The sequence below is a fragment of the Miscanthus floridulus genome, chromosome 11 (assembly GCF_019320115.1).
Source record: "Miscanthus floridulus cultivar M001 chromosome 11, ASM1932011v1, whole genome shotgun sequence".
In the NCBI taxonomy this organism is placed as follows: domain Eukaryota; kingdom Viridiplantae; phylum Streptophyta; class Magnoliopsida; order Poales; family Poaceae; genus Miscanthus; species Miscanthus floridulus.
This window is the reverse complement of record NC_089590.1, coordinates 77206485-77220117: the sequence shown is the minus strand read 5'-3', so window position 1 is coordinate 77220117 and position 13633 is coordinate 77206485. Positions and strand designations below refer to the sequence as shown.

Sequence of the window (13633 nt, the reverse complement as noted above, 5' to 3'; positions counted from 1 at the left end):
TGAGGAAGCCATCGCCATGTTTGTTTGGGCTTATTTGGCTGATAAACTATGGCTAAAAGTACGATTGACTGATTCGGTGTGAGAAAAAAAATGTTATTTATTGGTTGAAAAAGTACGGCTTATAAGTCAAAAGCGCAAACGAACGTGGCGCATGTCATGTGTTTTTTAGCCGATCGGTGAGTTTTTCACTATAGATGGCCATCGGGCCGTGCCGGCCCGACGCGGCGTCGTGCCTCACTGGGCCACCGTGCCGGCTGTGTCGTGCCTATGGCGTGCTCGTGCCCGGCCACTGGTCCAAGGCACGGCCCGTGGGCCGTTTGGCTGTGCCGTGTCGTCCGTTGGGTACGACCATTTTCATCGGGCCATGCCGGCCCATAGCCCGGCTCACAACTCATAACACAAGGACAAGGAACAAAAGACAAGATTATATCATTATATGAATATGAGCTGTTTTGTGCAATGATGCCCCATTAAAAACCTTTCTAGGTAAAACTCACCATTGTGAGAAACCCTAGAAAGGAAAAAAGAGTACAACCAGCTCTAAAGTGTCAAAGTCTTAGTTCTTCTATCCTATTACAATAGCCAACATCAGTGGCAAAGTTATTGTGACAATGTGACTTAGTGAGTTCACAGCAGCAAAAGTTCTATCCTATTACAATAGCTAACTGCCAACATCAGTGGCAACATTCATAGTGACTCACTGTCTCACTCTATCGTCTGTCACACCAAAAGTACCTGCAAAATTGTACAGAAGCAAGCAATGTTAGTGAACTTGAATGTAAAGAAACAATATGGAACTTCAAAGTTTCAGTTGAGTGAGTGACTACCTCTCCTCTTCTCTTCTTCTTCTTCTATCCACCACCAGCAGTACTGCCGCTGCCGCTGCCTTCGCCTTGTTCATCGAGGAAGAGGTTCTTGAATGCCTCCTCCAGGTCCAGGTCCTCAGGTGTATGTTGTTCCCTTCTTGCACCTTGCTCCCAGTCCTTGATGTAGGTGAGCATCTCCACATGCTCAGGCAACAAGCGCCGCCGCCGATTTTCGAGTATCCTGGATGTATAGCTGAAACAAGACTCGGAAGAGACAGTAGATACAGAGACAAACATGATATCTCAAGCCATAATAGATAGGATTGGATAGGTTAGCTTGTGGTCACGCCACCAGAGGAGTATGTCAAAGGATTCCTCATAACATGTGACAGGGTCACTGTCCAAGTAAGCTTTGAGCTCACTGATAGCAGATGGAGTAGATGAAGATGAGGGAGAACCGACAAGGGATTCACCAGGACCTCCAAAGATCCTTCCCCATGCCTGTTTTGTCTTACTAGTATGAGCTGAAGGCACTGAAACCCTCTGAGACCTAACTGCACCAAATTTCTGTTCATACTTGGCAAACAATCTATACAATTTATCTTTCACATCACCATAGTATACACTATAAATGCATCCAGTTGCCTTACCAAGCAATTCAAGCACATTAAAGAACCCTTTCATCTTAGCTCTAGGATCAAGAATGAATGCATATGAATAAATCAGTGGAATTTTCTCCCAATATTTAAAAAATTTAAGCTTCATAGGAGTAGCAATCATTCTAAAATTAGCATCTCTTTCAGCATTTTGTAAATGCTCAGCCATGTCAAGCATATGGTGCAAAACAAGTGGAGCTGTGGGATAATAAACACTAGACAGGACAACAGTGAAATAATAGAAGAGTTCCAGGAATATCATTATTTGTTCAGCAACATACCAATGCTGTGCAGTCAATAAAGTAGAACCATAATTAGAGGTAATGAACACATGAAAGACTTTCTTGTATGGCAGCAAGTGTTTGAGCATCAAATAAGTAGAATTCCATCTAACATCCATATCCAAGCCAAACTTTCTAGGTCTAAGACCCTGAGCAGTACAGTAGTTCTTAAACAATGCAATTCTTTGATTAGAGGAATTTAAAAAACTTATTGCAGTTCTAAAATCTTCAGTATAAGGTTTCAACCTCTTCATGCCAGATTTAACAATCAGATTAATGATATGGCATGCACAGCGCTGATGCACAAGCAAGTACTGCACCTTGTTAGGATCATCTCTTGTAGGTGCAGAATAAGAACCCAAATAACCAAAGAACATAGGTTGCAAAATCTCATAAGCCCTAAAATTAGCAGAAGCATTGTCTAGAGACATAGAAAAAACCTTGTCAATCAAACCAAACTCCTCAAACACACTAGAAATCCTATCAACAATGTTTTCACCAGAATGTGAAACATCAATCAGCCTAAGACCAACAACTTTTTTCTGTAACTCCCAATCTGCACAAACATAATGAGCAACAATAGAAATATAATCCTTCTTAGCATTACTAGACCAAATATCAGATGTCAAAGAAACAGAAGATGCGCAGGCAACACAGATTTTATAAGCATAGCACGTTGTTCATCAAAAAGTTTACACATATCTCTAGTGGTGGTCTGCCTAGAAACCTTCTCAAACAGAGGATTATGAGCACGCTTAATGTAATCCTCCTAAGCATGTGTCTCACCTATCCCTAAAGGAAGGTCTAGCCTAGCAATCAAACGACACAACTCAGTGCGAGCAAGCATAGGATCATACACCCCAATTTTTCAAACCATCAGGATTCAGAGCAAGCTTAGACTGGACCATACTAGCATGATTACGTTTTCTCATATAGGAATACATGTGCCGTCTCAAATGGGACGATCTAGCAGTGTATCGTGCCTGACAATGTTTACAGATGGCAGCAACTCGAATTTTATTCTCCTTAATCTCATGGAAGTAATCCCAAATAGCAGAAACTTTCTTACCAAAGGTGGTTGAGGTACCATGAGTGTCAGTGGAGACCTCAACTCCACCATCACCATCGTCGCCATCGAGATCGATGGGCTGGTTGCCGTCACCGAGGTCGATGCCGAATAGACTGGCTGCATCATCATGTAGGTCATCGTCGTCCTTGACTTCCAGCTCGTTGTCCGGGTGCGGTGCCTGGTCCTTGCCGTCGCCGAGGGGATGCTGATCCTCCCCCTACGTTGTGAGGCCAGAACCGCAACCACCCGCGGACGAGCTAGACAGCCATCCACGACCTTGACCTCCAGCAGCTCCAGCACCGTCCCTCAACGGGCGCTTTGGCGGCCTAGCCATGTCTACTCCAGAGGAGGAAGACGCAGCGTCAGGCACCAACCTGCACACAAAGAAGAAGAGTGAGAGATGACACTTGAGAGACAGAGTAGAGAAGAGCAGATCTAGGGTTAGGGAAAGTGATGAACCTGCTTTCCCGGAGCCTGGTGCCAGAGAAGAAGAAGAGTGAGAGATGACACTTGAGAGACAGAGATCAGAGAGAGACAGAGCAGATCTAGGGTTAGGGAAAGTGACGAACCTGCTTTCCCGGAGCCCGGTGCCGGAGATGAAGAAGCCAACGAGCCAGCCAGAGGATGAGACAAACACCGTCACACCGATTAGAATCGACAGCGAGGTGGGGGAGGAGGGAGTGACATGAACATGAACTCACATGGTTCACCGATTCCGAGCGAGAGCGAGAGCCGAGAGGAAACATGAGAGGAAAAGGAGGGAGGAGACGAGGTTAGCGAACTCAGTGCGAGGTGGAGGAGCGTCGACGAGGTCACCGGTGCCAGAGAGGACGGACGACGATGGTCGATGGAGAGCGGCGGCGGCGGTGGATCGCGAATGCGAGAGCGAGAGCGAGGCAGCGAACGAGAGCCGAGAGCAGACGACTCGACGGGAGAGGAATGGGGATTAGGGTTAGGGATGGAGAGGGAGGCAGCACCGCGACGGGCAGCGGCTTATATATGCGGCGGCCGACGGGGTGGGCTGGCTTTCGTGGGCTGCCTTGCTGGGCCAAATGAAGCCGTTGGGGCACCGGGCCACCACCGGGCCGTCTCTTTGCACCGGGCCGTGCCACGGGCCGGGGTGGCGGCCCAGGCACGGCCTGGTGCCTCGGGCCGTGCCGGCCCGGGCCCGCTGGCTAACGGGCCATGCCGTGCCCGTGCCGGGCCAAAACGCTAGGCCACGGGCCGGGCCGGCGGGCCGCGGGCTGCATGGCAAAATATAGTTTTCACTGCAACCTTCTCTGCACCAGCTGGATTCCTCCGTATTTTATCCTTGACGGCACGTTGGAGTAAGTAAGAATCTTCTGACAACCAAACAAGAACAGCGTCAGTGGTTCAGAGATGTGGCCAGTAATAATAAGGCTATGTTTAGTTGGGTGAAATTTAGGAATTTGGCTACTGTAACACTTTCGTTTTTATTTGGTAATTAGTATTCAATCATGGACTAATTAGGCTCAATATGTTCGTCTCGCGATTTTCAACCAAATTGTGTAATTAGTTTTTTTTTCATCTACATTTAATACTCTATATACGTATCATAAGATTCAATGTGATGGCTACTATAACACTCTTTGGAAAAAGTTTTTGGAACTAAATAAAGCCTAACACGTACTAGTACACGGTGGCTACTGACTACTGGCACTAAAACCAAAGGGTAAGTGATCGGTGACGATCGATGCATGAAACAATAGAGTTTTTCTGGGTAGTTGGTGGCGAGCAAAAAGCAAAGGGTCTGTTCGCTAGCTCGTATATTATTGTGGATTATAAGTTAAAATATTATTTTTCTTTCACATCAAATTAGTTAGCGGTATATAATCCATGATCGTTTACGATAAAATGAATAGGCTGTTATCGACCCTGCCTTCGGCGTCGTCCATGGAATCACATCTATCGATGCAACGTGACAGACGCTATCCAATCTAAGGCCTTGTTTGGTTTCTATAGATGCTCCTAAAATTCCTGTGACATCAAATATTTAGATACATGCATAAAGTATTAAATATAGACTAATTACGAAACTAATTACACAACTTGCGACTAATTTACGAGACGAATCTTTTAAGCCTAATTAGTCCATGATTTGACAATGTGGTGCTACAGTAAACATGTGCTAATGACAGATTAATTAGACTTTAAAAAATCATCCTGCAAATTAGCCTCCATCTATATAATTGGTTTTATAATTAATCTATATTTAATATTTTTTATTAATATCTAAATATTCGATATGATATGAAATTTAGGAGGTAACACCCCCTAATATATTCCGGCCGAATTGCCGCTCATATGGTATGGCGCTCCCGGCAGCGGCGAGAGGGAACAGGCGACCTGACGTGGTGCGTGACGCGGCTGCCAGCTCTATAAATTGGCTTTTAAGCTGCCTCTAAGTATTTTTTTTATATTTTAATAGAAGAGAAAAAAAAGCTAGCTTTTAATAAGAGTCAAGTTCTTGCACACATTTTAAGGTGACGTAAGAATATCATGTGGGCTATCCATGTTAAAAGCTCTACTATATACTAGTAAAAGTTAGCATTATTAAAAAAATGGCTTAAAGGTAACTAGCTCTAACTATTTTGGGTGCCTTCGCACTATCCAGAAGCTCACGAATCATGGCGTCTGTATCCTTGTCATAGCCGGTAGAATACCTTAATTAGCTTTATTTGTTCAGGCTATTTCCTTTACCATATATATTCGTATGCATATTTTTTACTCTCTCTGTTCACGTCGTGGAATTATATATTTTTTAAGGATGAAGTATTTTATTGTTTTCTGTTTTTGTTATTTATTCAGGTCTGGTTGTCTGATTCTCAGACGACTTGAATACGACACCTCAACTAGCAGCAGCTGAAACTAGCCCTTCACGAAGCGTGTGGACGGTTACTACCACATAAATCGTCACCAATTCTAAAATCCATTCGTGTGAAAAGTATTGCATGCACCACTCATGCATCGCTGACTAAATCTGTCGCAAAATTATGAAAGCGAACTACGCGGTTGAGAAACGGGAGGTTGAAATGTCACAGCACGTTCGTTTGCTCGTATACGATCGTAAATTATAAACTAAAATAATATTTTTCTTTCACATCAAATCAATCAATAGTAAATAATTCACCATCGTGTCAATAGTAAATAATTCACCATCGTTTACGATGAAACGATACAAAGCTACTTACCTCGATCTTGAGAGTTTTTTTTTTCTTGAGAGACTTGAGAGAACCACCAGCCGACACACACGAAATGACGAAAACGACCACTTCTTCCACGTTTGGACCGGCGCCCGACAGCTCCGAAGGGCGACGTCGCCCTCCGATCCGGCGTCCGCAAGTACGTGGGATACATGAGCACCTTTTCCCTACCTGATGGCCAAATGCTGGAGGAAACTATGTCGCTTGATTCTTGATCGGACGGCTCTGGAAGCACCCACGTGTACCTGGGACTGCATACATTCTACGTATAGCGGTATAGCCGTGTATGGGTGATGTATATTCGGCATGCAGATTTTGTACGTATCAGGTACTTGTTTTAGATAATGACGTGTCAGGTACATAGGCCCTAGCTAGGAGTATGTCGGTATGTGTGTGGTTTTCCAAAAAAAAAAAAGATGTCCGTATATGTGTGTACTCAGAGGACTGTAGCGTCTACGTAACTTGCCCGTACATATATACTGCAACGACCGTAGTTCTTCCAAGAAAGCTAGCTGAAAAGTGCGTATAAAACATCTCTCTGCTCTCTAGGTGAGGTATTATTATAATCGGAAAATGTTCAAGAATAATTTATAATTCTTTGATACCGTACTATTACAGAGATTGGTTTGTGACGAAAAGCGTAAAGACCAGGGGAATTGTTTAATGGTTTGTTATGCATCCAAATCCAACTGATTTCTGGCGAATCTTTTCAATTAGTTGGTTTGTCACATCGATCCTGGCATTTAATTAAGAATTTGACGACGACTGTTGCTAGCTGTTGAGGCTTTCAGTGGATCAGCGCGTGCACTACTATATATGTACAGAGTAACATAGGGGATATCGCAATTAATTCGCCCTTTATTCTTCTGCCGGGTTGATTAGAAATTGTTCCATGAATAATGAAGTGTATCAAGCATTTTAGCCTAAAAAAATACTGCTGCGCTTCTTTGTGGTGTCTTGCAATCCTTTTCACTTCTGGTAAACCAATTGTCAGGCACCATATTCAGAGTCTGGCCACACGAGCTGCAGCCCTGGCGGTCGCAATTCAATGGAGACAGCCGAAACGATCTGAAAGTTAAAAAAGAAAGTCAGAAAGATTGAGAGAAACGTTTGCCCTAACTATTTCAATGGGAAGTGTTCGGCTACATTTTAAGCGGGCTTGTTCGGCTTATTTTTTTCAGCCGGAACACTGTTTTTCTCTCACAACATTCCAGTATAAACAATGTTTCCCGATATGAACAGTAAATAATCCGCTTCAGCCGAACACTCCCCAACTTAATAATCCTCTAGAAACTAGCACCAATGCGCTGCCATCAGAACTTGAGAATATATAGACACATTTGATTTGGATACTCAATCTATTTTGCATACATGGAGTATTCAGCTGAGTGTTCGTGACACACCCTCTCCCTCGTGCACACGTGGCGGTTTCTATGCACGTTTACATTATTATACTTGGAAAAGAAGATATTAGTATATCCATTTTATTTTTCTTGAGGCTTTTAAAAATATTCTAAAAATCAAGAGATCATTTTTATCTGTATTTCCAATTCAGGCCACCCAACTCGCACAAGCATTAATTAATTGTAAAATTTTCAAGGTTGTATTGTATATATGTCGATTTACCGAGCGAATAACATAGCGCTGTCCGTTCTTGTTCTCATCTCCTGTTGTTTCGTCTCATTTGTTTAGGCTGATTTAATTTATAAGTCATAACTAAAAATACGATTGATTAATTTAGTGTAAAAAAAATACTATCCATCGATTATGGCTTATTAAGCAAATACGACGAAACCAACAGCCCGCGGATGCCACCATGCGCTGATCTTGATCTTGATCGCGCACCTGTTCACTTAGAAAAAGAGGCGGAGGCCACAATGGATACAAAAGATAAATCCGAATTCCCTCCCCGCAATATAATCTACAAAACCAAAAGTACAGGCCAGGCCACCCTCCAAATCCTACATTCCTACCTTCTCCATCCGCTCCGCCATTAGAGAGGAGTCGCGAATGCCGAGAATGAGAGAGACAAGGTAGCGGCAGCCGGGCAGCGGCAGAGGTTGGCGCGGCCACAGTGGCAAAGCCTCCGTCGGCGAGGAGCGCTGCATGCGCTGTTGCCGGGCATGGTTCTGCTTCCGCGTCTTGAATGAAGGATTTCAAGGAAGGGAGGATCGGAAAGGGTAACTACGATTCAGTTGCATTCATATGGTTCTGTAAAAAAAGGCTGGTTTTTTGGCTGTGAGTATCCGCTGGTTTGCTATTTATTTATTGGGTTCATTCTCAGTTTTGAAGGCCGAAAATTTGATCTTCGCGCTGGCCTCAGTGTTTTGAGGGGTTCCTGTGAAGAACCAGAGGATCAGAAGGGGAAAAAGTGGGTTTCTCGTCGGTTTTCCTTGGTTTTGGGTTCTGAATTCTGAGATTGTTCTGAGGCAGGGGTCTGTCTTGCTCATCAGATTCTGCAGTTGCTGAAGAATGAAGGTAGAGAGGTTGGTGTGCTCGGCGTGTTTATTTTGGTGAAGACGACTAGCTGGAATAAAATAAAGGAAGAAAAAAATTCCGCTTCCTTTCTTTTGCGTGTTCTGATCCTTTTGAGATATCCCTTCCTGCCGCTTCAGAGTTTCTTTGTTTCCGACTTGGTATCGGCATCTCGTGTAAACCGAGGAAGCACGGCAATTTCAAGGTCCTTCGTTTGCTTGGGGCTATCAGAACATCCTAACCTGTTCCTGCCTGAATTTTTTTTGTTCTGAAGACTCAAAGATTGGATTGAGTGATCTCTGAAACCAAATATTCCTTTGGTGGTTTTTGGCGTTTTGGGCACTGTCTGTGAAGTGTAGCAGGACCGCCTCTGCTGTTATGCTTGGTGAGTTCTCTTATCAAGTACTGGTAAAAGGTGCTCGCCAATTTGAACGATTCATTCATCTGAATGGTCGATATTTTACTTTGTCAATGTAGGAAATGCTTAATCCGTTTCAGGCTTAATGATACACTGAAATTTGTTCTTATCAGTTCTCTGCGTATTCCAGATTTTTTTAGTGCAACAGGAATTCGAGGGGTAAAGATTTTTCATCAAATTGGTCCCTTTGGATGCTCCGAATTGTTCCATTTATCTAATTTTAGTTGGTGTTTACAGTTCTTATGACATCTTGTCTCATATGTTTACACAAAGGAAAATCATGCGGGTAGAACGTACTTTAAGTACAAAAAATGCATGTGACATGAGTATGTCCAAATTAGCATTTGCATAAGTGGGGTCCAACTGGTTTTCTTGTCTCTTCCATGTTTGTTTTCTTCATAGACAACTGTACTTTATGAAACTAGAGTTTGAAACCATTCATTGGAGCTTGGAAGATATGAGCAAATATGAACTTGTTAGTGCAGAAAATGGGAAACTTTTTTGCGTCTGTATTTCTAATTTTGCATCGTTCATACTACTACAACTTTATTCTTACTCGCTTCATGCATCTTGCTTTCAGATTATAAGCTTGTCTAAAGCAAGCCCTTAGAAGGAAAGTTATCTGACCATGTTCTCAGCTATCATGGCAAAGAAGAGTTACAAACGGCATTCCAAATCTGAGAAAATCCAGGTGGGATGTATGTCTGGGCTGATTCGCATGCTTGACTTCCGTCGCAGTCCAAAACTTCTTTCAGATGGGACAGGTGAGGGCATTCACCAACATTCAGTTTTTATGTGAACAAGATGAAGATGTTAACTGCAATATAGCAGTATGAGCTAATTTTAATTGAAATAATATGAGATTCATGATTTCTCTAACAGTGATTTCTGTGCTTCATGCAGTCAAAAGAGATCCAAAAGGTTTTGAAGATGTCCATGGAAACAAATCTGCTATTGTAAGTTTTCAAGATGAAACCAAAACTATTGTATCTAGTATTTTTTATAGTACCTACAAAATTCTTCTGCTCACTCAACTAACAACTGATAATGAAAAAGAAGTTGCAAGCTCATTACATATCTAACCTTCTAGGGCATGTATTGAGCTGAAAACCCTTTTCCATTTATAAAGCTGATCATGCTGCTGCTTGTACTACAAAGCTCAGACTGGTATAATGTGTGCTTCTGTCAGCATAATTTTGTCTTAGGCTAACATTTTTAGATAATGTTGACCAACACTAACTGTTCTGTTGATTCTGAACTGTGATTTATAAAACAATTGATATGTATTTTCCTAAAACACAAATATTCCTAGTAAATAACAGTATATAGTATTACAAGCCTCCTCCTTAATGCAATGATTCGCAACACATTCAAGAAAAAAATAGTACTACGAGTATCCGGATATGGAAGTTTAGGATTTTTTTTATAGGCTTTTCAAATTGAAGATACCTCTCTACGAAAAAATTAAGTAGAATCGGAAAGTTTTTAATGCCAAATATGAAGTAATAAAGTTATGATGCTACATAATATTTGAGTATGGCATGCAAGATAACATAAGCTTTTCAAACCTTTGTTCGAGCTGATGAGTGCAGCAATATAAACTCGAATTTATTGTTTTTTTTCTCAGAATGGAAAAGACCACAGGGTTGAATTGATTTATGCTGGTAGATCAAGTATTAGAACTTTGATGGAAGAAGAGATGTCCAGCAACACACAGCCCTTGAAGCAAGCACAAAGCAATGTAACTGGGATATGCTCTGAAGATATTGATCTAAACTTGGCTGCAAGTCTAAAGGAAATCTACAGGTCTCGTACTGAAGGACAAGAAATCAGGAATTCAATCGAGTCAGGTCGCCGTTCCATTTCGACTGACAAAGAGAACAATACTGACCCTCCTGATCATCTCTATCAGATCCCATCTAGTATCCAGAGAGCTCTAGAAGATGTTGCTGAAGCAGTTATAAGACATCAATCTGCAAACAAAAAATACATAAACAGCGGTAATGAAACTAGGTCCAGAGAATTCGTTGATGCCCTACAGCTACTGAGCTCAGACAAGGAATTATTTCTGATGCTTATGCAAGACCCAAGCTCTAGGTTGTTAGAATGTCTCCAAAACCTTTACATGTCACTAGGAAGTAAGTTAGACTCTGAAGAATATGACAAAGAAACTGAGTTGCAAGGTATGGCAAATTGTCTAGAGCAGTCAGTGACTTCTCCAAGTAAGGTTCAAAGAAGGCATAATTCTTTCTTGAAGGAGGATAGGTTGGTCATGAGGAAACCACCAAAGTTAAATGATAGTTATCGTGGTCTTAGCAGAATAGTAATCTTGAAGCCAAGTCCTGCAAGAGGTCATAGCAGTCTTATCTCAGGTAGCGCAACTTCGTCACCACTATCAAATCATATTGATTTGCAAGTTCAAGAAGCCAGTGATAAACCTGATTGTCATTTCTCACTTAGAGAGCTTAAAAGAAGGCTAAGGCTTGCTATTAGCGATAATCGGAAGGATCACCAGTTAAACTCCACGAGTAGTAATTTTCATAAAGCTGAGGCTGATTCTGGCAAACTGCTTCCAGTCGCAAGTATGTCGGAGACGGAGAGTCTGGCAAGTACAGATTCTTCTGACAGGGCTAAGGAACCATCTATTGTTGACAAGAAAACAGTCACGGAAGATAGTGTAAGTGGGATGAGAAATGATGTTGCTCATGGTGTCGGTGTCAGCTCTTTCTCCTATGAAAAAGCTAACATGTATATAATTGAGAGATTAAATGATCAAGGCGAAGAAAGTTATCAAACTGTACAGAAATCTGAATCTTTTGTGAGATTAATTTCACTGCCCGAGAATGATAGATTTTCTCCAAGTGATTGCCCTCAAGAGGAGAAAATTAGCATGGCACATGAAGCTACAGAATCGATGAACTTGAATACTATTGAGCAAGAGGATGGTTCAGCAAGCCCTTACTCAACAAGGCTGTACCAGGAGTCAGAATCAGCCAACACTAGCAACTTAGGTACAGAAATGTTGATTGAGCCCACGATAGATCATGGTAGCCATCAACAAAATGAGGGCGCTATCTCACAGGAGTTAATCCGTGAAGGTAATTTGTTCATGTTATTGTACTGTAAGATAGTTGGAGGCCAGAATGTTTTATTCTAATCTAAAAAAATTGTACTGTAAGATATGCTTCTATTAGATATTTATTTTTTTTCAGCTTTCTTGTTCTGTTCAAAATATTCAAATTTTTTTCGCAGGGGTTAAGATCATGCCAGATACAATGGAGAACTCACCTCTCTGTGCTGAGACTGGAACTTCGCAGGAAGGAGTGGGAGAGACAAATCCAGACGAAGTAAGACATACTGTGTAGCAAATTCAAGAAAGCTGATGACATCTGTGTTTAACACTGTTTATTTTTTTTCCTTTTGCCTCCTCCTGAAGTGTTCAATGGAGGAACCAAAATCCATGAATTTGTCACCAGAACTGGCCCTGTATTCTCCAGATGGCTCCGTTAATGAACAAGAAAACCATATTCCATCAGAAGTTGTTGAATTAGTCAAACCATCTGTATTGACATTTCCATACTCGCCGGAAAATACTAATGACAAAGAGGAGAAATTGAGTCCACAATCTGTTCTTGATCCCATTATAGGAGAAGTTACCAGTCCTAGACACAAAACTCCAAATCGAGGTATTGAACTCAAAACAAAAAATTTCTCATCTGGTGCCTTTTATAACCTGAACATAATAGAGCAAAACTTTATGTTGTTGCAGATGAATTCTCCATGCCTACTTCCAGAGTGCTGTTCAAAGAGGTTGACGCTCCTTCAACATCCCTAACTTTGTGGAATGGACCACAAGTAGCCATTTTGGATGACAAAGCCACAAGGGTGTCCTTCATCAAGGCTGCGCTAGAAGCTTCAGAATTGCTGTCCGAGGAAAATTCGCAGAGATGGTACACAGAAGAGCCACTGCTTGATGTATCTGTATTGGCTGAAGTAGGAAATTCGTACTGCCTGACAGACGATGCAGTGCTTTTGTTTGACTGTGTGGAAGAAGTTCTTCTCAAGATAAGGGACAAGTTCTTTGGTACCGACCCTTGGGTTAACTTTCTGAAACACAATGTACGACCAGCTCCAGTAGGAAGACAGCTCGTTCAAGAGGTGGCTAGGGGAATCGATTCTCTTGTCGGTAAAATTTTTTCAAACACTTTAGAACAGGTGATGATGAAAGACTTGGACAGTGGGTCGTGGCTGGATCTTCGAGGTGATACTGAAAGTGTTGTAGTTGAGTTGTGGGATGGTTTGCTTGATGACTTACTGGAGGAAGTGGTTTTTGATCTGTGGCTTTGATACTGTAGTGCTTTGTAGTAATCCATGCAGGCATATTCGACTAGTACTGACATGGGGTTAATAGATACAGAAACCTTTTGTGAAAGGATAGGGAAAAGTGAGTTCGGCAGTTGCCAAATATTGTAGAGCTAGGCAGTTCATCAATATAGTTGATTTCCATTTTCTTTTGAATTTGTGCCTATCGTGAGTCAGATCCTGATTGAATGTTGATCTTAACCTCAGAATTGTTCGATTTCTTTAAGCTCCTTTTTGTTCTCTGTAGAGGTATGGAAACATCAAAATAAGTGCAGCTGTATATAAAGTGCCCCAGTATTTATGGTAAATCTTTTGTTTTCATTGTGAGCATAATATTGTTTT

General features: G+C 41.9%; 1 protein-coding gene across 2 annotated transcripts; it reads left to right on the top strand.

Moving 5' to 3' along the window:
* The first annotated feature begins 7853 nt into the window (after nucleotides 1-7853).
* On the top strand, nucleotides 7854-13603 carry LOC136491278 (uncharacterized). 2 transcript variants are annotated; one of them, XM_066487539.1, is made up of 9 exons: nucleotides 7854-8244; nucleotides 8321-8407; nucleotides 8490-8896; nucleotides 9510-9693; nucleotides 9833-9885; nucleotides 10557-12027; nucleotides 12182-12276; nucleotides 12366-12615; nucleotides 12699-13603. In XM_066487539.1, the coding sequence occupies exons 4-9, from the start codon at nucleotides 9558-9560 to the stop codon at nucleotides 13274-13276; spliced, it is 2583 nt and encodes an 860-aa protein (XP_066343636.1). In that variant the 5' UTR covers nucleotides 7854-8244; nucleotides 8321-8407; nucleotides 8490-8896; nucleotides 9510-9557; the 3' UTR covers nucleotides 13277-13603. The 2 variants fall into 2 exon arrangements, with proteins under 2 accessions (XP_066343636.1, XP_066343635.1); XM_066487538.1 differs by having other exon boundaries at nucleotides 7854-8216; nucleotides 8321-8896.
* Nucleotides 13604-13633: the final 30 nt, after the last annotated feature.